The 23,161-nt window shown below is 42.0% G+C and overlaps 1 protein-coding gene across 3 annotated transcripts in view; it reads left to right on the top strand.

Moving 5' to 3' along the window:
- Positions 1 to 23,161, top strand: part of Polr3F (RNA polymerase III subunit F) — a 718,140-nt gene that overhangs the window by 327,676 nt on the left and 367,303 nt on the right. For 2 of the 3 annotated variants that reach the window (XM_068345020.1, XM_068345019.1), the window contains one exon: positions 8,517 to 8,618. The exons of the other annotated variant lie outside the window; for it this stretch is intronic. In XM_068345020.1, coding sequence (XP_068201121.1) covers positions 8,517 to 8,618 — 102 coding nt within the window. The remainder of the gene's footprint in view (positions 1 to 8,516; positions 8,619 to 23,161) is intronic. 3 annotated transcript variants of the gene reach the window in all.

Genomic DNA, 23,161 nt, shown 5'->3' with positions numbered 1-23,161 from the left:
TTTAATATCTGTCAAGTTCATACTTCATCATATGTCTGGTGACATTATATTTCTGACAAAGCCGTGGAAAACGAGTGGGCAAATCGAGTGATTTCCTTTCATTAGGCTATCGATTAATGTTAGTATTCCCAAAGTCGAAATATCGAGTAATCATACAAAGTACTGTATCTCATGGGTCTGTATCGGTTGTTATGAGTACTACGTAGTATAAATTTGACTCTACAACTAGAAGAAAATGTGATACTTTATGCGCGTTTTATTTTCTTTACTTCATCTCGGATAGTAGATTGATATAAATTTTACCTAACAAAAGTACACCAAATAGATAAATATTTTTTATTACATTATATAGAAATAAAATACTTTTTCTTGGTAAGTAGGTATTTTTCTAGCTAGAAAATAGAGAATGGTTTTACATATTTTGTAAGTCATTCTTGGTTGAATTCATATCACAGCGCACATGTTTGATACTCCATATTTCAGGTGGAAGGCGAGTGGCAAATCGAGTATTTCCTATTGATTTGTTACCGTGTAATTTTAGTACTCCCATTATCGAAACATTGCAGTGTTTAAACATGTACCTGTTGATACAGAGTTATTTATTTTAAGCATTATTAACAGAATATGGCATGATCATAGTTATCCAAGTGTTTGGGAACTAGCCAAAGGTAAGGATAAGTTTTTAGCAGCGAACAATCGACCAATTGCGTTGACATCTTGCTTATGTAAGATCGTGGAGAAGACGGTCAATGCCAGTCTGATGTGGTAACTGGAAAAGAAGGGGGATTTATCACCTAACCAGTGTGGCTTTAGAAAAATGCACTCAAAGAATGTTGTGTTGATACGACTTGAGTCCTCTATTTGTGAAGCCTTTGCTTCCAAACAGGATCATGTAACAGTCTTTTTTTACCTTGAAAAGGCATATGATACTTCATGGAGATATGGTATACATAAAACCATTCATAATTTGTGATTATGAGGACAGCTACCATTGTTCATTCACTCATTTATTTCACATAGATATTTTCAAATGAGAGTGGGGGAAGCTCTATCAGAGAGAAAATGTCAGGAAGGTGTTCCCCAGGGTAGTGTGCTAAGTGTATTGCTATTTTCACTTGCCATTAATGGGCTATCCTCTGTCATTCTCCAATATATTCTCTCAACACTATTTTTAGATGATCTCTCCATATCATTCGATGGAGCTAGAATGGAAATGGTTGAGAGAAAACTACAATTCTCAATTAACAAAATTATTCATTGGCCTGATATAAATGGGTTTAAGTTTTCGACAAGCAAAACTGTTGTTGTGCATTTCTGTCTTATCCGGGGAGTCCATCCAGACCTGGATATATACATGAAAGGTCAACAGATCCCACGTGTAAATGAAGCCAGATATTTATGATTGATATTTGATTGTAGGCTTACTTGGGTTCCTCACTTGAAAGTATTAAAAGCTAAATGTCTTGTGGCTCTGAATCTTTTAAAAGTATTGTCCCATACATCATGGAGTGCAGACTGCAAAACTTTTAAAATTATACAAGGCCTTAATTTCTTAAAAAATTAGGTATGGATCCGAAATATACTCCTCAGCCACCCCAAGCTGATTAAAGATATTAGATTCTATACATCATGTTGATATTAGATTGTCCACAGGAGCGTTTAGAACTTTGCCTGTCATAAGTCTCCTTGTTGACGTTGGAGAATTACCCTTAAACCATAACCAAAACTCTTATATTGTTCAGTATTGGTTCAGGTTGCAAATACTTCCCAATTCTTTAGCCTGTCTGACTGTAAACTTTGTAAGGCATTGTAGACATTTTGAGTTACACCAACAATCTTCTCAACCTCATGGATTTTTGTGTAAAACAATTAATAAACAGTCTTGATAGTACAAAAAGCAGAGTTCTCCCATTTACTATGCATTTTTGGCAAAATATAGTGTGTTTTTCATTAATATATCCCATACTAGTTACTTGATCAGAATGGTACTTTGACACAGCACTCGATAGACCTCACCCTAATTTTTATATTTTAATGCATTGGCAAATCTCGTTAATTAAGTCATTTACTCCTGTATAATAAAGCCCAAGCCAAGTGAATCGGGTATATAGGTGAAGCAATTCGAACACCTACACACCCCCGTCCCTCCCCTCTCCTTCCCACTCTCTATAAAGTGACTCAAACTCGATCGGGAGAGAGAGAGGGAGGGAACCCTGGGGTGGGGTATCGGCGGGAGGGAGGCTAGGAGTGGGGCCATAGCAGGTATACCAACCTGCCAGACCCACGATGATATGATCACGCGGAAAGACTAATAACACTATAAAACATAACACATGGTAAAATAAGATAGGAAGGCATGCTGGAGGATAATAATAATAAAAATTAACAATACATCAATCGTAAAACAAACGAGGGAGCGAACATGAGACCGGAAAGAACCCAAGCCTGACTGCGGCAGGGCTACCAACATAACACAGAGTCAGTGAAGTGCTAACAAAATGAAAACTAATATGTAATATCTGACTCATGAAAGCCCCTCGAGCTAATGCAAGCAAACGAATGACGTTTAAATGATAAGCAAGTCCGTGGCGTGCGAACGTAAATAATCCAAATAATAATATAGTGGAATAGAACGCCCGAAGGTGATCAGGCATGTCAACCTACCGAAAATACGCACACGTATATGTAATAACTGTTATCATAATAACAGGACAATATAAAATTAATACGGTGTGGGAACCTTGGATATCCATAAAGTTCATAACGAGAAACAATCAGTATGGAGGACTCATTGAAAATTGTTAAGAACGAACGAGAGAGAGATAGGGAGCCGGGCGCCATGAAAGACCCACGCAAGGTCGTGAAAAATAAAGCTGAATAATATAAGCAAAAAAGGGCAAGGCCCCCTCAAAATCTCAAAACTCATAGATCTGGTACTTAACTTAGATGGAGTGACAGTGGAGTCCGACATCTTGAGGTAAATCCAGAAAAAAACCAGCGAAATTCACACACAAGGCAAAATACGGCTAGCAAGCTGCGTGCTATTAAAGGAGTGACGTCACTGGCGTGGGATCGCTAGTAGTAGTAGGATGTTGAATGGCACCTCGCTGTTCGGGGATTTTGACAGGAGATGTCTAAATGGTGCGAGGCCTCTGGTTGTGATTTATTCAGCGCCCCAGTATTATACCGACACCTTATTAAGGTGAGCAAGCTGGGTTCAACCTAGCATTACTATACAATTTTTTCTCTGGTAAATTTATAGCAGTTTTTACCTTAGAAATGATGTTAAAGGAGCATTTCACTGGGCGGCACGGGTCTCTCGCCCAGAAAATAATTTTTTGATGGTTTTCGACAAAAGAAATCATGTCTCACAAATCTTTTGGAATTTTCCCATAACATGTTTAGCATTTATGACAAACGCAGGGCAATAAACATCATATACCCAGACTTTCAAAAGGCTTATGACAAAGTTCCTCATAAAAAGTTAATGGTCGAAATTAGAGCACTAGGCATCATTGACGAGCCAGCGGAATGGATTGAAGATTGGCCAACAAACAGAAAACAGAGTAGTAATCAATGGAGAATCTTCATAGTGGGCAGCTTTTACAAGCAGAGTACCTCAAGGATCTGTTCCAGGACCATTGCTATTTATGATCTACATTAACGACATAAGTTTAGAATTAACTAGTAGAATAGCCAAATTTGCCGACGATAGTAAACTAGGCATAAATGCTGTAAACTCAGAAGCCATAGAAGCCTTGAGAGAGGACTTAATGAAGCTAGGAGAATGGTCCAGAAAATGGCAAATGCCTTTTAACTGTGGGAAATTTAAAGTTATGTACATATGTTGTAACCCACAATCACATTACTCACTGCTGGGTAATGAACTAGAAAGTGTGGACTAGGAGGAAGATATGAATATTATTATCAGCAAGGATCTGAAGTTCACCAAACAGACCACAAAAGCTGAAAAGAAAGCACAGACACTAATAGGCTACATAAAGAGACAATTCAAATACAGAAACAAAGACACTGTACTACAGCTGTACACATCACTAGTAAGACCCCGTCTAGAATACAGAGTCCAATTCTGGGCTCCAAGTATTCAGAAGGATATAGATAGTGTTGGAACTAGTTTGGTGACCCTAGCTTGTACTGCTTCCAATCTATCTATATCCTTCTGAATAATTGGAGCCCAGAATTGGACTCGGTATTCTAGATGGGTCTTACTAGTGATGTGTACAGCTGTAGTACAATGTCTTTGTTTCTGTATTAGAATTGTCTCTTTATGTAGCCTATTAGTGTCTGTGCTTTCTTTTCAGCTTTTGTGCTCTGTTTGGTGAACTTCAGATCCTTGCTGATAATAATATTCATACTGGAGCACAGTGGCTTTCCTCCGAGGGCTCAGTCCTTTGACAAAAGGAACTCTAACGACAATCTTAACCCTCCTCTGGCTGCTACCTCAGAAGAGCAAGAACCTTTTGATGATGGCTCTAAACATTCTGATGGAGCGCTGATTGCATCCACCATCCCCAAGATCTCCCCCTTAGAACAAAAGGACACAGATCGTCTTTTCTTGCAAATGTTATCCTGCATAAGGAGGGTCAACAATCTAGGGGAGCCAGATCAAATCCTAGTGGAGGGTAAGGGCACTGTTCTAGACCTCTTACAATATGTTGAGACCCACCAAAACTAAGGTAACCTTACCTTGGTCAAGGGGGGTCAAGGCAGCAAATAAGAGGGCTTATGCCCAAGTGACTGGAACATCACGATCCCTCTGATCATTAGTTTCTTCTCGGTTACCTCCTCTGCTGTATGTCCAGCAGAGGAAGTACTGTACTACAAGATGGTAGAGGACGATCCATCTCTACCGTTAGACCCAGCAGTCTTGGCACTAATGCAGAATTCTTCTTGGGCCAAACAGGTAACTTTGCCAGTACATTTCTTTGCACGAGATGCCACCAGTTTCATGGTTGGATTACTGGTTGGGATGGTAGGTTACCTTGTGAAAAATGAAGACCTCTCCATCCCACAGAGGAAGGAAGTATTGTTACCCTTCCTTCTCTCATGGTCTAGGACTCCTTAGTTCGTAACTGAAAACGTAGTCAACCAGTGGGTTAACTGGGTTTTGAGATGCCACACTGTGATTATCTCAAAATTTAGACTGGTATTGAATAGAGAAGCGATGAGGTTGCATAGCAACCCGCTAGATGGTCCTTCACTGTTCAATATGAAAAACATCGAGGCCGTTGCGGAGAGATATAGAAAACTATTCAGGACTTCCTTCTCCATATAGCGATGACTGCATACTCTCACTTAAGGATACCTCCACCGCAGAGGTTTTTCCAGGCTAAGGCCCAAGGACCGAAGAAGAAGACCTCCCAGTCAAAGCATGCAGCACAATCTCAAGCCCCCAAACAGCCCTTTTGACCTGAAGGCTCAAAGAGGGCAAAGGAGGTAGGAGGAATAGATGAGGACGATCCCACTAGGGAAGGCATTCCCCCAGCCACTCCACCAGTTGGGGATGCCTGAAGAACAGATGGCAGAGATGGATGCACTATGGAGCCGAGCTTCGGTCGGTATCTGTATCAAGATACGAATACATTGTCCCGTTTACGAACTCTCACCCTCCTCTGACCCCATCCGACGATGTCAGACTCTATGAGACAGGATCTGCGAAGGAGTATGCCCTACGCGCCAAAGTCCAGATCATGCTAGAAATGGACGCTCTCTAAGAGGGCCCGGAAGTGTCGCCAGGCTTCTACAGACGCTTATTTCTTGTAGAAAAGATGTGGAGGCTGGAGACCAGTCATTGATCTCTCGACCTTGAATAGGTTCGTACATCAAACCCCGTTCAAGATAGAAACGGCCCAGATGGTCAAACAAGCCATCAGACCGCAGGACTTCATGATATCGTTAGACCTCAAGGATGCATATTTCCAGATCTCCATTCATCCATCCTCAAGGAAGTGCATAAGCTTTACATTAGGAGGAAAGATATACCAGTTCAGGGGGCTGTGTTTTGGCCTGTCCACAGCACCTTAGGTGTTCATGAGGGTCTTTGTCCTAGTGTCCCTCTGGGCACACAAGAACGACATTCGTCTACTTCATTACCTAGATGATTGGCTGATTCTGGCCTATTTGAGGGAATTCCTTCTCTTCCATCAAGACAGACTTCTTGTATTTTTCCTAGATCTGGAGATCATGGTAAATTACGAGAAGTCTCACCTGCAACCAGCATAAGACACGGTATATCTAGGAATTAGAATCAGGACCAAACTAGGCAAGATGTTTCTGTCCAAGGAATCTCGTAAGACAAATTACCAGCACATCAGTGGCAAAGGTTGCTGGGATACCTAACTTCTCTAGAGAAGATAGTCCCCAACGGTCATCTGCACAACAGATCTTTACAGCTGAATTATTCTCAGCACGTGAACTCACCAAGCACTCTGGTACCAGTAGGTCAAGAGCATGGGTGTTAGACACCAACCTACTCAGGGGAGTAGACCTTCCTTCTCCTCCACCGGATTTGTTGCTCTTCACGGATGCATCAGAATATCTCTATCTGGTCACAGAGGCACTAAGGAAGCTCCCCACACTTCTCGATCTACTCAGACAATCACACATGAAGAGATTCCATCAGTTGATTCCATCGCTTCGTCTTCACGCCTGGAGGTTATCCAGCAACTGCTCACAAAGAAGGCTTTTCGAGACCAATTGCAAAGAGAATGGCAGGATACCTCTGCGAGTTGTCGGCCTCAGTATATCAGGAAAAATGGTCCTTCTTTTGTGGTTGGTGTCATGGACGAGGTATCACTGCTATTAATGCCACTATTCCAACAATAACAGAGTTCTTATTGTACCTCAGGGAGGAAAAACTTTGTTCAGTGTCGGCCGTAAAAGGTTATCTCTCGCCTTGAGCCTCATCTTCAAGCTGAATAAAGTTAATATTTCCTCCTCGACAGTTATCTTTCCTCATACAGAATTTTGTGCGGACATGCCCTATCAGAAGTCAGACCACCTCCTTGGAATGTAGTCAAGGTTCTTCTTTGTCAAGCGTCAAATCGAGACTCGAACCTGAAGATGGTCTTCCTTCTAGCCATGGCCACTGCCAAGATAGTCAGTGAGCTACATGGTCTGTCCTATGACATTGCCCATTCCAGGGGATGTGGACAAGTGACACTCAGTTTCATCCCTGAGTTTTTAGCTAAGACTCAAAATCCAGCTGTAGCGGATCCCAGATTTTGTCCCTTTTGGATTAAGAATCTTTGGCCCGTAACATGGGTTCCTGATCAGCTGTTACTCAGTCCTCTGAGGATGGTTAGGAAATACTTGAAAAGAACCAAGAAAGCCTACCCACATATCAGCAGGCTCTTCGTTAGTACGGGGAGAAACAACAGGAAGATCACGAAGAACTCCATATCATCTTGGATCAGGCAGGTAATTGAGAGAGCCATTCAATCAGATCACTCTCAATCCGGCTGCCTTCCCGTGCCCATGACGTCAGGGATATTTGTGCAACCCTAGCGTTCAAGAATTGCTCTGTGATGTAGGTGTTACAAGCGGATGTGTGTAAATAGCAAACTACGTTCACCATCCACTACCTACAAGACATAACTCACAGGAATCTAAACATGTTCACTTAGGTCCTGTGGTGGCTGTGCAAAACGTGGTCAACTAACAACTGAGCTCCCCTGTAGGACAAGTAACAGTTGGTTGAGGGCAGATGTTACCTGCCAGTAAGTCCAGAATGAATGTGTGAGTAACTGGCCACTTCCTATTTTATTCTCTCCTCTCTTGTGGCTTAGCATACAAGTAACTCTGCAAGCTGACCCTCTCTTGCTGCAAGTGGGTACCATGCGTTTTGTGCAACTTGATGTATGTACTATATATATATTCATTATGTCCCATTCTCTAAGCGAGGTGGAGTCTCACAATGTCTAGGTTAAGGGGGAGCTTAGTTCCAATTTTACGTTTACCTGGTCACGTCACATTGCTAAATTCTACACTAGCACCAATTGCCCTGGCCGTCATCCTACATGGATCCTGAGTTGTCAGGGTGCCCTCTATACAGCTTGAGCGTAGCACAGAATGGCACCCCGGGACAGTCTCTAGCCCGTTGGTTTTATGGACTTCCACTCACTATGGGGTGAGTCTCCTATGTAAAGAGTGTAAGGTTTCTAGATAGTGCTGGAGGACATAATGAATTTGAAATAATTTGCATTTTTCCAAACTATACAAACCTGAAACTCTTTATACATACTGGTCCCGCCATTACCTTCCCACATTAAGTCCTACTCCAATTTCAGAGTGATAGTTGTTTACTAGTGCTGGTGTAAGTGGGGTAGTGGGTTACCCCGTCCATTAACTAGTGGAGGGTAGTTACTTCTTGCAAAAGCTTTAACGGCTGGTTTTCAGGTAGCAGCAAAATAATACTCCTATGTAAAGAGCTTCAGGTTTGTATAGTAGGAAAAATGCAGATTATTTTAAATTTGTAATTTTTCTATATTTTTCAGAGTAGACTAGATATGCTGAAAAAGGATGATGATGTATTAGTTTTCAAACTTCGAGATCCTGGCAGCTTGCACAGAGTTAAAGGAGCAGAACCTGAAGAGCAGGCAGGTTTTTTTTTTAAACCCAGTTTATTCATTGTTGTAAAATTATCCTACTTAAATTATGAAGCAAACCACTCTTTTGTTCTTTTATAAGTATGTAACTAACACCATCTTCCTATACCTAGGAAGGAATTGTAATACAATGGCCTATGTTTCTGAATAAACATGAAAACAGATACTAGGTAATTGTAACAAGGTCTTGTTACTTTGCAGCTTTGAATGAGTTAGTGTCTGATGATAACATGTTACAGAACTCTTAACCTATCATAGTTTTTAAGGTTTAAAAGCATTTACTCTTTACTGGGCCCCCTTTGTAGAATTATTAAATAGAATTTATAAAGTACTGCATTGGTTGTGGTGCCTTTATTTTTAGGTTATAACCTTGGCAATAAAATCATTTGAATATTAATCAATATTAAGGTCAAATCATTTGAATCATTGCTTGAATTTGTTTTTTCCTACTTGGCATACAAACTCTTGTCCATTAATTAGTGAGATTGTTTTGGCGCAAGCTGGAAATGGATGCTGAAGTTTGATAACAAGCTGTTATCCAACTGGAGAGGGTGTGGGGTAAAGGGCTCCACCTGCTCTCTAGTCAAAGAGACACTTTTTCTTCAGTCACTGTTGTGTACACAAGTACAACACAGCTTCTATCAAAATTTATATTACTTTCTTTTCAATGTACAGTATTTGTTGAAAATGGAATGGAAACGAAAATTTCACAATGGGCAGGGAGAGGGTTGATGTTATAACTGCTTCATGGCAAAGCTGGCTGTAGATCCACACTCCCTCTGTGCCTGTTCTAGGGGTTGTGTCTGCTCAGAGGCATCCCCGTGTTCCGAGTGTCATTTGTTGCTTCCAGTGCAAGGGCAGGCGTACGCCCTGTAGGGGAAGAAACGAGAAAGGCAATTGTTGGAGTTAAAGTGGGCAATGCCCAAGCAGACACTGACGAAGTCTGTCACCGCTGCTGTCTCCCTAGTGGGTATGATTACTGCTGCCGCTCCTGGATCAGTCCTCAGGGAGTACGCCACATGGGTCAGGAGATCACGGATCGACATCAGCCGGTTTTTCAGACTTGGTTGGTGCGTTCATCGGGAACGTCAGGTATTTGCCGCTCCCCTCTGGAGGCTAAAGGCCCTTCGACCATTACTGTCCAGGTTGCGGACGAAGAGTTTGACCTACCCTCCTCAACCTTTTTAAGGAAGTTGATAGCCAAGGCTACCTCTCCCCTGATACCCCCTGTGCATTTAACAGTTTCACAAGTCCTTGGTGACATTAGTGATGACGGGTGTGGGGGTTCCCTTAATGTCAGTAAGACTGGTGGTTGCCTGCTAAAAAGCGAAAAAAGACTGGCAAGTCTGCTATAGTGGCTCCCGGCCTGACTGGTAAAGTGCCGGAGTCGAAAGCTGTGACCCCAGGAGCTGGTGATGGCAAATTAAAAGGCAAGGGTAAGGGGAAGAGAAGTGTTGTCCCTATCCCAAGTGTGATTCTGATCCCTGACCTGGTGCCAGGATTCCCAACCCTCCCCAAGTGTCCATCGCACCAACCCCTGTACCAAGGGGTTTGGATCCTGTACCTATTTCCTCAGTGTCAGTAGTTGTGTCTCCAAAGTGGGGTCACTGGGCTTTATGAGTGTGCCTTCCCTTTCCCCTGTGACAGTGTCCCCTAGTGTTGTAGCTCCTGTTAGAGCAGTGGTTCCCAACCCTGGGGTCGCGACCCCAATTGGGGTCGGCAAGCAATTTTCTTGGGGTCGTGAAGGCATGATAATAATATAAAAGGGGTTGGCTGATATCACTGGATTAGGAGGATTCAGTAGGCTTTACCAAAAATCTTCCCCATTCCTACCTAAGGTGGTATATATAAATCTAAAAAATGAAGGATAGAATGACCATACTCAAACTGAGTTGTTTCCCTTTTTAGCATATACCTTAATGTGACAATTAACTGGGCCGATCGTTCACATGCACATACTGTACATTGCTGTCTATTGACCTTTCGCAGATCATTTTGTACAGAGAAGGTTTAATAAGAACGATTATATCTGTGGAAAGTACTTATAGGGTTTATCCATAGATTTAACAAACTGTATTTTATATCTGGTCCCATCCTGTGTTTTGTATACTATATATATATATATATATATATATACTTATATATACATATATATGTATATGTATATATATATATATATATACACATATATATATATATACACGTATACATATATATATATATATATATACATATACATACACATATATATATATATATATATACACGTATATATATATATATATATACACGTGTTTATATATATGTATATATATATCATTTTCGTTGCTTAAAGAGATTGTATCTGGTATGTGTGTGTCACTGCTACCAATCGGCTTGAACAAACAATGAATTTGTATTAGGAAATTTATAGGTATGGAGCATTGTTATGTTGTAAATTTCTTTTTTCAACTTTATATCTGAGTTTTTTATTTGTATTCGCGTAATAGAAAGATTTTGATATTTGAATTATCTATTAATTATGATATTTATTAAAAACTATATTCTATCTACAAATTAGGAAACTCAAAATAGTCATATATGGCGAAAATATTGTTGTTCATAAACTTAAGCTGCAGTAAGACATACATATATAAGACAGAAATGACAAATGAGTTGTTGGTGATTACTTAAAATGCAGATACGTTGTATAGTGTAAAATTCCTTTAAAAAAATGTAAATGAAAGAAAGGACAAGAGAAGTGTGTATGTATATGTATGTGTATATGCATGTGTGTGTGCACTACATACATTTATATAAGACACAAATGCAGACACATTTGTGTTTATAATTATATGTTTTCATAGCATTTTCCCTGCTATCATCATAGTTATCATTATCAAGTTTTAATTGATTGATTTTAATCTCTCTCTCTCTCTCTCTCTCTCTCTCTCTCTCTCTCTCTCTCTCTCTCTCTCATTTGATTTTGGAATAGGTTGTTGCAATTATGGCAATGGCAAACAACAAAGGAAAGCAGAAATATATGGAGGACAACTCTAACATCGGTTATACTTGCTTTATCTCATCAGGAAAAGAAAAATACTCAATTTTTGATGTGCAGTGAAGTGCTCTCAGAAGAATCAATGACTCAAGATAAGTTAAGACATCATTTTGAGTCCAAAAATGCAAAGATCAGTAAAGAGAGCCCATTTTTTTTTTCCCAAGAATAAACATGTGGATCTAAAAAAAAAAAATCCCTTCTTGACAGATAAAAAAGAAAAAAAAAACCGCATGTCATTGCTGAGGAATTCATTCACCATTTGCAAAAGACATCGTTCATGACGTAAGCGAAGATAAGGTAGTTTAATCCTCGGAAATTATAACGCTTTCTAATCATACTGTACATCTCCACTTGATCTCATCACATTAAAAGTTGATGAATCAACATATATAGGTAATCTTCCTTGGTTATTAGTTTATGGCGATTTTAAGGATGAATTTCTTTCTTGCAGACCATTAAAAACAAATAAAGCGGTGGTACATTTGAACAAAAAAATGGAGGATTTCTTAAAAAAAGGAAATAGATGTGGGAAAATGTCGGTGGTATGTGTAATGATGGTGCACCTTCTATGCTAGGTCATAGATCAGTGTTTCAACAGAAGGTAAAGAATATTTCCCCAGAAGTTGTTGGAATTCATAGCATGATACATCGTTAAGTATTTTCTGCACAAACATTGCCAAAGATTTTAAAAGTTATGCAATCAGTTGTTAAAACAGTTAACTTTATAAAGTCAAATGCATTGAACAACCGCTTGTTTGCTAGAGTGTGTCATAAAAAAATGGATTCTAAGTATGAAGTTATGTTACAAACTGGAGTAAGGTAGTTACCAAAAGGTAATCCCCTTTTAGTTGAATAGTGAGGTGAGAGAATTCTTATCTCGGCAAGGAAGAACAGAACTTTCCAGTTTCATAAGTGATATGAGTAATCGGGCAAAAACTGCATCCTTAATAGATTTTTCACAATTTTGAATTCCCTTAATCTTTCACTTCAGAAAGAAAAACAAAATGCCTTCCAAATGAAGCTGGATGTTTTGGAGTAAATGAAGAAAGAGAAAATTTTGCATGTTTCCCACATTAAATGCATCTGTTGAATAAAATGACACTGATATTCCATTCAAACAGTTTTCAAAGTTTACTCATTCTTCTTCTTAGTGATCTTAAAAGAGGAATTTAGCCAATATTTTTCCAGAAAAGCCTCAGTTATCCCACACGTTACCTCAAATAAACTATTTGATAATGTTCCTGAAAGATATCCATAGGAATTTAACTGATCTTATTAGATCTGACAGTGCCAAAGCTGACTTTGATTCTCTAACAGAGATTCAGTTTTGGATACTTCGGTATCCAAATTTGGCTGAAGGTATGCTTAAAATGTTATGCCCTCGTCTTCGACATAAGTATGAAGTGACCTTTTTAATTGTACTTTAAATAAAGTCGAAGCTGAGAATTAATCTCTATGCTGAAGATGAAATATGTTGTGCTTTATCGAAAACATCACTGCAGATTGAGATACTGGAAATGGAAAAGCAGTTTTAACCATCACATGAATCACATCATTGTTTATTATCAAGATAATGCTTGTGTTAATCATATCAATAACATTCTATTATGCAGTGTGTCTTATATAAAGAAATTATATATTATATATAAGTGCATTTTTTTAGGTTTTTGCTATTCAATGATAAACAGTATACTTTAATCAATTATATTCTTTTATCTAAAAAAAAAAAAGAATATACAGGCAGCCTTGATAATTGAGTGGGGTTGCAAAAAGTATGGTCAAGCTGAAATGGGGTCACCACTGGAAGAAGGTTGGGAACCACTGTGTTAGAGCAACCCTTGTGGTTTCTCCCTTTGGGAGAATGTTTTTGTTGATGATCGCTCAGACCTTGACTGTTCTGCTTACTGAGCCAGGAGGAGGAAGAAACATGCACCCTGTTCTTCCTCATCATCTCCTCCTTGTTATCCTCCTCTTCGTCTTATGACTCTGATTCTGACTTCTTTGTTAGATGCAGAAAAGGAAGAGGTTGAAGAAGTCCAGGAAGACCAGCCGTAGTCTCAGGGATAGGGCTCCTGGATCTTTTGAAGTGGGTTGACAGCATCCATGCGGTTCCCTGAGGCCTGGGTCAGGACCTGATGTCCCAGCTATGTGCCACACCCTGATTCTGGCTGCCGGGGCTTCCCCTGCTACTCAGGTAGTAGGCCAGGACAGTATGTATGGCCCTGTACACGGTTCCGAGATTGATGGAGGAACAGCAGCCACCTCCATCCCCCTTCATTCCTCCCTCTACTATTGAGTTGTCAGCTTGGTAGTGAGGATGGCACCATTCAAATCCATACTTAAGTGCATGCACATTTTGGTAGGCTAAGAATGTAAGGCGGAGGGACTTGCTCTCCGTGCCTCATACCTTGAGGCCATGGCCACCCCTGTCCTTACCCACAGTATGATTGGTACTGGGTACCTCTCCATGTGCTGTCAGGTTCTGTGCCAGGAGGTATACCCTAGCCATTGTCAGTCTCCCAGTTACATCTATGATTTTATGTCCATGGGACAGAATGGCTGCACTCTCGGGGTGGAACAGATTCTCCAGAACAAGCTGTCTCACCCTTGGTCTTGGCGGCGGAAGAGCGTGCTCAGGGGCAGGATGGCTCAGGGACTCTTGATTGTGGTCTGGAGCCCACAGGCTGACTACCCTATCAAAGAACTCCTTTTTGAAAGTCCTTTCACTCATTCGTGAGTGCAATGGCCTGTGGGAGGTGACTGTGCTCCACCTTCTGGGAGGACTTCGGACACTGATTGACACTTCAGGGCCCCTATAATTGAAGCCCTTATTGGAGTGGCTTTGATTGGCTCTTGTTGACCTGGCTTTGGACCGGGTGGATGATCTGATCTGTGTGTGAGAATTCACTTCATTCCAGCAGGTCAAGCAATATCTTGCTACCCCTCCCCTTTAGGCGGCCAGAGAATGACACGTCAGCACTTTTGCAGGTAGACCCATCAGTTTGTGCTCTGATGGGGCTCTCATTGGAGATATTCAAGGCGAAAGGTACGTCCTTCTCGGCCTCTGAGTCGGGGGCCGATGCCATGGTGGCTTGGGCCTTGGTCTCTCTTCACACTGTTTTCTGGCTTAATCAGTACTGTAGTTGGGAACAGTTACATACCTCGCAGAGTTGATGAGGCTTTGGAGAAGTGCAAGAGTCTTGTGTAGTCTAGAGTGAAGGCTGTCACCTTCCTGGCCCACCAGACAGCAAACCTGGTGGGCAAACTAGTTTTTGAAGAGGCAGGACACAATAGTCTCTAACTTCTCATAGCTGATTAGCCCGAAGGTGGCGTTAGCATTACAGAGTCATGTGCAGGTGTTGGTGGAATTATGAATGACTTCTTCGTAGGACTGTGATCCACCGCACTGTCACCATCAGTGACCCTTGCTCTTCCAAGGTGGCAACTGGCCAAGTTTGGAGGATCGAGATCGAAGAAGGGCTTCGCGCTCGCTTTGAGACCCTGTTCCACAGCTCCCGCAACTTCTTCACAGAAAGAGCCTGTGCATACACAGTCTTTTTGACCACCCCAGCCTGCTCCTTTTAGGAAAAGTGGAAGTAAGAAGAGGGGAGGGAGAGGGAAACGTTGAGGTTGGCGTTCATCCTCTCATGCTGCCAAGAATAGGAGTTTTGAGCCCGTCACGATCAGTTAAATCTGGATATGAAGTGTTTGTGGGGAAAAAGAATCCTAAGCTGTTGATCATCCAAAATTTATTTTTACACGAATACATCCAAGACTGTAAGACAACCAAAAATACCTCATACCATTTACAAAAATAATCACCAGGGGACAACCCTATCTAAACGATAGTTAAAAATATAACAACTATAGAGACAATACTGTAGTTTACCATTCCCACACCCCCCCTAAACTGAAGTCAATACGTTACATATATATTCAAAATATAATAACCTCACTCAATACAATTGCACAATATAAAGTTGAAATATATATAAAACGGATTTTGAGCAAAGTGAAAAATCTATTTTTGGATGAAATAGCCATGTCGTCCTTATGGAAGATTCCTTTAGGTAGCTTTCTAAGGGATATTTGCTACAGTGATACTCCCAGATAATTACCCATAGGTCTCCAGAATTCTAACTCCTGGCATGAGTATCCTTAATATATCTTTAAGGATATCGCTATAAAATCAGGGGATGTTTTTTTTTATACAACATAGAAATCTTCACCCCGAATAGATTCAACTCTTTTAGAGGGAAGAGTGGCGAACGAAATGGGAGCCGTTATCAAGATACCCGGTGGACCCCCTCCCCATACTCCTACGGCCCATCATTCCTAGTTGCGTTTAAGCAGGAATAGCCGCAGATAGAGTAGTTTGGGGTGGGGTCATTTAAGAAAGAAGGGTGAGTCCATCAGGACGACATGGCTATCTCACCCAAAAATAGATTTTTCACTTTGCTCAAAATCCGTTTTTTGGGCTCGGCCATGTCGTCCTGATGGAAGCTTACCGGAGAATTAACTTGAAATTACTATATCTGTGGGTTTGTATAAGTGCCTTTACTCTGAATGAGTTCCTTATATGGTCTTTTAGACCTTTATATATGACATTACCGTTGTCTGTCATATCCACCAAGCTTGGAACCAGCTTGGCTTCCTGCCCCCTGCAGGAAAAGTGTTGACTTCGACTATAAAGATTAGAAGTTTGTATCTCCATAGGGACGGAAGGTAATGCTTAGAGATTACCCTTCTCATACCTTGGAAATCTGTACTCTGATTTCAAGTTGTGCCCTTCTATTGTTTAATTAAAACTCTAGTATGCTTTTATGGGCTCGGCCAAGTCGTCCTGATGGAAGGTTCCTTTGAGTAGCTTTCTAAGGGATATTTGCTACTGTGATACTCCCAGAGAATTAACCATAGGTCTCCAGAATTCTAACTTTTGGCGCGAGTATCCTTAATATATCTTTAAGGATATCCCATAATATCAGGGGACGTATTTTTTTTATACGACACAGCAATCTTCACCCCAAATAGATTTTAAGTCTTTGAGGGGGAAGAGTGGCGAAAGAAAGGGGAGCTGTGATCAAGGTACCCGGTGGACCCCCTCCCTGTACTGCTATGGCCCATTATTCCTTGTTGCATTTAAGCAGGAATAACCGCAGATAGAGTAGTTTCGGGTGGGGTCATTTTAAGAATGAAGGGTGGATCCATCAGGACGACATGGCTATCTCACCCAAAAATAGATTTTTCGCTTTGCTCAAAATACATTTTTTGGGCTCGGCCATGTCATCCTGATGGAAGCGTACCAGAGAATTAACTAGAAAGTACTATACCTGTGGGTTTGTATAAGTGCCATTACTTTGAATGAGTTCTTATGTGGTCTCCTAGACCTTTATATATGATATTACCATTGTCTGTCATATCCACTAAGCTTGGAACTAGCTTAGGGCTTCCTGCCCCTGCAGGGAAAGAGTCAACTTCGACTATAAGGATTCAAAGTTTGTATCTCCATAGGGACGGAAAGTAATTCTTAGAGATTACCCTTCTCATACCTTGGAAATCTGTACCCTGATTTCAAATTGGGCTCTTCTAGGGTTTAATTAAAACTCTAGTATGCTTTATTCGTCTGTAACTGAGATAGCAGCAATAAGACGCAAATACGTATAGTATTTTGCCTTGCAACTAGATTATCAAATGTAGTTCCAATCAGGTATGAATCTGATCCGGCATTGAAAACACATCAGAGTCCATATTTTCTCTTGTCGAAAAAATATGTAAATTCATCGAAAAGATGCCACTCAATAGGGATGTGAAACCAAATCTGACTGATTTGTACAGATTTTGGAAATGCTTGAACATCTTGACGCACCATTCACTCTGCTCTGGTGGTATCGGTCAGATATGCACCTATATGGAACAGTGTGTTAATCATCATTGTGATTTGCACTCGAGGGTAAATGTACCCATGCACCCGATGCACTGGAAAGTCCCAAAGCAGTTCACTGTTCATCGCAGCGCTAGACAACGGGTTTTATAACACTACCCGCCGCCACCACAACATATTTTATTTCATGTACTTGCTTCGTATAGTGTCTAAAAGATCTGGTTGATCTCCACCCAGTGTATGAGCGGAGTCTACCAAAGACCCTGTGTTGGAAGAAGTTCCGTGAAGAAGCAATTTTCTTTAGATTGTGACCTGCGGGTGAGCTGTCAGGATCCGCTCTGTGAATAAGTAGGTGAGCATTGCTCTCAGTTATCTTAGGGATAGATTTTGATCCTGAGGTTTCGACTCGGAAGAGCTGTCCTTCCTAGAAGTCTGAAGTTCTACGAAGATAGACCTTAAGACACTACTGGGCATAGAGAGACATCTTCCATCAGTGGGCAAATTCTCCAAGGACCCCACCTCTTGGTGGGTAGCTCGTTCTCGGCCAGAAAGGCAGGATCAGGAAAGGGGTTCAGTTCTCCTGTGTCTAGGAACTGAATATGGCTTACATCCCTGATAGGGCCAGTATTTCACTAACTCTAGCCCCTGAGGCTATTGCGAACAGAAAATTAACTTTCTGTGTTAGTTCCTTTAGAGTACAATCCTCATTGTTTAGGTTCGAAGCATAGTGCAAGACTTTGACCAACGACTATGTAATGGGCTTTGGACGGGTTGCCGGCTTTGGTCTAGTGCATGCTTTGGCACCTTGTAAAAGGTTTTGCTTATGAGGTCCACCTGAAAGGCGTATAGAAGAGGTCTAGTCAGGGCCGACTTACACGCGGTTATCGTAGTGGAAGTCAGGCCTTGTTCAAGTAGGTAAATGAAGAAGAGAGACAGAAATCTATTGAAATTTCTGTTGGTCCCCTTGTTTTCACAAGGGGTACCCATTTCTTCCGAGACAATTCACATTGTCTCCAGGTTGAACTTGACTTGTACTCTACATTGAAGTTGGCCTCATTCTTCGAGATCCCAAACTTTTTGGGCGAAAAAATCATGAGATGCAGGTTGTTGGTTCTCGAGGGTGAAATGTAAACAATCGACTTCTGCACCAGTTTGGATAAAACTGGGTTCGTCAGAGGAAACAGCTTCAGTTTCAATTCTAGAACTAGAGGGAACCAATTGTTTTTTGGCCATTTGAGGGCCACTACAGCAGCTGTTCCTCTGAAGGATCTTAGCTTGTCGAGGACTTTTAGCTAGAGATTGGTTGGTGGAAACAGGTAAATCCGATTCCATCCGTTCCAGTCGAGAGACATGGCGTGTATCGCTTCTGCTTAAGGTTCTCGTAAGGGGCTACATAACGAGGTAGTTTCTTGTTGTCGCTCGTTGCGAAGAGGTCGATCTGCAGTTCCGGGACTTATATAGAAAATAAAGGAGAATGAGTTTGCATCTAGGGACCATTCTGTCTCTATTGGCTTTCGCCTGGATAGAGCATCCGCCTTCACATCGTGGGACCCTTGAAGGTGAACTGCTGATAAATGCCATCTTCTCTTCCTTGCCCTGCGGAAGATGGCTAACATCACGCGATTGATGTGAGGTGAACTCGAGCCTTGTCGATTTAAACATATTACTATCACCTCGCTTTCGAGGACCAGTCTGATGTGGACTGCTCTGCGAGGGGATAGTCTCTTCAACGTCAGGAAGACTGCCATAGCCTCCAAGATGTTGATGTGAAAGTTTTTGAACTGGAGTGATCAATTTCTTGCACTTTCATTTCATGCGAATGGCCTCCCCATTCTTCCAGGTAGGTGTCCGTGTGCATCACCACTGATGTTTGTGGTGGTTGCAAGAGAATTGTCTGTGCTAGGCTCTTATTCGTTGACCACGCCCTTAATAGTGTGCGCAATCGGGTCGGTTTCAAACTTGTTGATCTCTTTGAGCGTTTGATGCGTATCTTCTCCAGACTCCTGACGCATCCTTTAGTTGTGTTTCTAGCACCGGGTCTGTCACTACTGCGAACTGGAGAGAGCCCAGTACTCTTTCCTGTTGGCATCTTGAAATCCTCTTGTGTTGGACTAGTCTCTTGACAGATGCCGCTATTTTTCTCCTCTTCTTTAATAGAATGGAGAGGTGGTGTGACTGCAAGATCCCATGGATTCCTAAACATTGAAGCTTGTGAGCTGGAGAAAGGCGAAACTTCTAGCGATTGATCTTGAAGCCCAGGTGTTCTAGGAACTGGATCACCTTTCCGGCCGCTTGCAGACAAGTAGTCTTCGATGCTGCCCGCACCAGCCAATCGTCCAGGTGTGCTACTACTTGTACTCCTTCGGAGCGTAGTTGCTGGACGATCGTGTCCGCTAGCTTTGTGAATACCTTTAGGGCTATGTTTAGTCCAAAGGGCATGACTGTGAAGACATATTTCTTCTTCTGTAGCCTGAATCCTAGGTAGGATGGGAGGGGGCAACTGACTGGTAGGTGTCAGTAAGCATCTGCCAGGTCTATTGAGACTGTGTTGCAATGTAAGCATCCGGAGCTTTTTGTTCTCGATGAACTTGAGTGGAGACAAGTCTAGAATGACTCTGGGTTTGTCCGAGTCTTTCATGAGAACACAAAACAGCCTTCCCTGGAATTTGGATGGACTTCGCTTTTCTCATTACCATCGTATTCAAGAGTTCTGAGGTATATTCTTCCAATAAGGGGGTGGAGTGTTGGAAGAATTTTGGAAAAGTGGGGTGGATTTTTGTTCCATTTCCAATCAAGTCCATTCATAATTTGGCTGTGGACCCAGGGATCGAAGGTCCAACGATCCCAAAAGTGGAAAAGTCTGCCTTCTACCTGGAACCTCTCATTGTTTAGAGGTTCCTGAGGACTTGTTTCTGTGACTGCGTCCTCCTCCAACCCTGGGGGGTTTCTGGAGGATCCTCTTTTTGGGCCCTTACCTTTGTAGGGCTAAAAGGTGGTTGAGTGCCTTTCAAAGCCTGGATTTAACACAGGTGACTGGCTACCAGCTTTTGAGGGACAATATGGAAGGTGGTTTGCGGCTGGGCTACCATTTGAGGCACCGTGGTCATGGTCACGGTCGGAAATTGTGCAGTTCTAATGATTTCCTTTTTGAGGACATGCCCCACTTTTGGAGAAGGTTCCTATTCTCCGTGGTGGTTTTGGCAATGACTTCTTGGACCACTTCCTGTGGGAAAGGGTCTTTGCCCCAGATGTATGGTGAAATCAGTTTTCTGGGTTCGTGTTTCACCGTTGTTGCAGCAAACATATGGTCTCTACAGGTCCTTTTTTGACCTGAGAAAAGCATACAAATCTATCACAAGGGTGGGGCGTTATTTAAGGCCTGCACACATTTCCAAGCAGTTCTGATGAGACAGGGAGGCGGCAAGACTATCTTTCGTCTCCTGTTCCCTTCTCAAAAGACGGTTTGGCAACTTTGGAAGGTTCTCATTAAAATGCTGACCTGCTGTCTCCTGATTCAACTTTGAAACGGAGAAGGTTAGATGTACCTCTTTCCACTTCTCACAGGTGGGCGTAGCTAGAGATAATCTAGAGATAATGGTTTGCATTTCTCTAGGATTGGGCAGGGTTTGCCCTCTTCGACTGCTCTCATGACACAGTCTAGGGCTTTCCCTGAAAGGGGGAAGGCTCTGGAGGAAGGAGCAATGAAGGTCAGGTGCTTCTTGCTCAATGCTGAGACTTTGGAGTTAATATATCCGGCTCCTTTATGGGTCTTGGTAAGGATGGCTTGTGCCTTGTCCTCGCGGGATGTAGGTTCATCTCGCAGTCTCACGTAGCAATCTGGGTATGCTGAAAGTTGGGCCAGAAATGAAGCTCTTCAAGTGGTTTGGCCCCCAACTTCTCGGAGATATAAAGCTTCCCATTCAACATGGGCATGTGTTCCGTCTACCTCCAGGGGTTGGTTTCGGAGTAGTGAGGGAGGCTAGATATTTTAAGGGGCTTAGCAGAGCCCCTGGAAGTGCCAGGGCGTTTCCCTTCCTGTACCTCTCTCTTCATCTCTTTGAGATCTTGCTTATGCTCCTCTTGTTCCTTCCGGAACAGGCTCCTCTTGTTCCTTCTGGAACAGTGTCAACATCTTCTGGATCGACTCTAGGAGCGCTTCACTCCTGCCGACCTGTCTAGCCAGTTGGGGAGTTGGGGCTGAAGAGGTTGACGGCATAGGATAATATGCCAACACAGTGAGCTGAGGGACCTCAGTGACTGTTGAAACGGATCCTTCTTCCTCCGTGGTTGGTTGAACCACTTATTCTTCAGGGCCCTCTTGCAGTATTTCCTGTCCGGTGCCAGTGGACACCTCCAACATCTGTTCTTGGCGGATGTCCAAGCCTTGCAGTGCCTTGTTGATATCCGCGTCCACTGTCCATTGGGTAAAGGGAGGCTGGACCTGTACGTGAGGCATAAACATATTCGATTGAGCCTTAAAGAACAATAGGCACTTCAAAGACTTGTTAGGTAGGTAAGGTCCCGGAAAGTTCTTTTGGAAGCCTCACACTCACCTTCGAAGGGTTTCCCTTGCTGTATCCCTTGACTCCGTAGTGTCAGGGATATCTTTTCCAGAGTCGTCGGTCAGCAAGGTCAAGTGATTTGAATGACCCTTCGGCTCCCAGATACAATGCAGTAGGGGCATAAGACCTTTACATCGTATGCCCACAAAAGTTCTTACTCTTGTGGTTGCATAACACAACTGTACACTTCACCATTGGCTCCTCCTTTAAGGGAGAAAAATGGTAAATGAGTATTAGGTTGTTTATATCACTGATATAATGTATACTTAAAATACTGGTCCTAGTACCTCAGGGATCCAGATATGATACAGCAGGGGGCATGAGACCTGTATATCGTGGGCCCACAAAGTTCTTACTCTTGTGGTTGTAGAACACAACTGTACACTTCACCATTGGCTCCGTAAGGGAGAAAAGGGGTGAAATAAGTACTCAGTTGTTTATATCATTGATATAATGCATATATAAAAAATAGTAATGCATACTCTTATATTTAATAGCTTAGGATGATAAGCTAGAAAGGAAATAGGAAATACCCATATCTGTGTTTCCTCTCACAGGCAGTTGCTGAGACCTCCGTCAATATCAATATTTAAATTCCTTATAAGTGAAAATACAGAGTGGAATGACTCATACGTAGAGCCGGAGCTAGTAAATATTCATACTAACTCCCCCACCTGTAAAATATTAATGTTGAACGGTGTTTCATGAGTGTCCTGATAATCAAAGGATTCATCAGGGTGTTGAGGGAATGCTTCAACCTCAGCATGTTATGCGGTCCCAACAATAGGCTGCGAAAGGATACACTAAGTATGTTAGAAATACTTGCACTTCTGTATTGTTATATACCGTAGTTTTCCAACTACTGTATTGTTATATACTGTAGCTTTACTGGCTACTGTATTGTTGTATACTGTAGTTTTACCGGTACACTACTGGGGTTAGGCTAAGTGATAGAGAGAGAAAAAATGGAAAGGAGGGTTTCCTATTATTATGGTTTAGCACAATAAATGGAAGTGTAGGAGGGCTACTGCTGCTTATTGTCTCCTTGCCA

Source organism: Palaemon carinicauda, chromosome 21 (genome assembly GCF_036898095.1).
Source record: "Palaemon carinicauda isolate YSFRI2023 chromosome 21, ASM3689809v2, whole genome shotgun sequence".
Lineage (NCBI taxonomy): Eukaryota > Metazoa > Arthropoda > Malacostraca > Decapoda > Palaemonidae > Palaemon > Palaemon carinicauda.
Note: the sequence above shows the minus strand (reverse complement) of the source record. Positions and strands in the feature narration are given on the sequence as shown.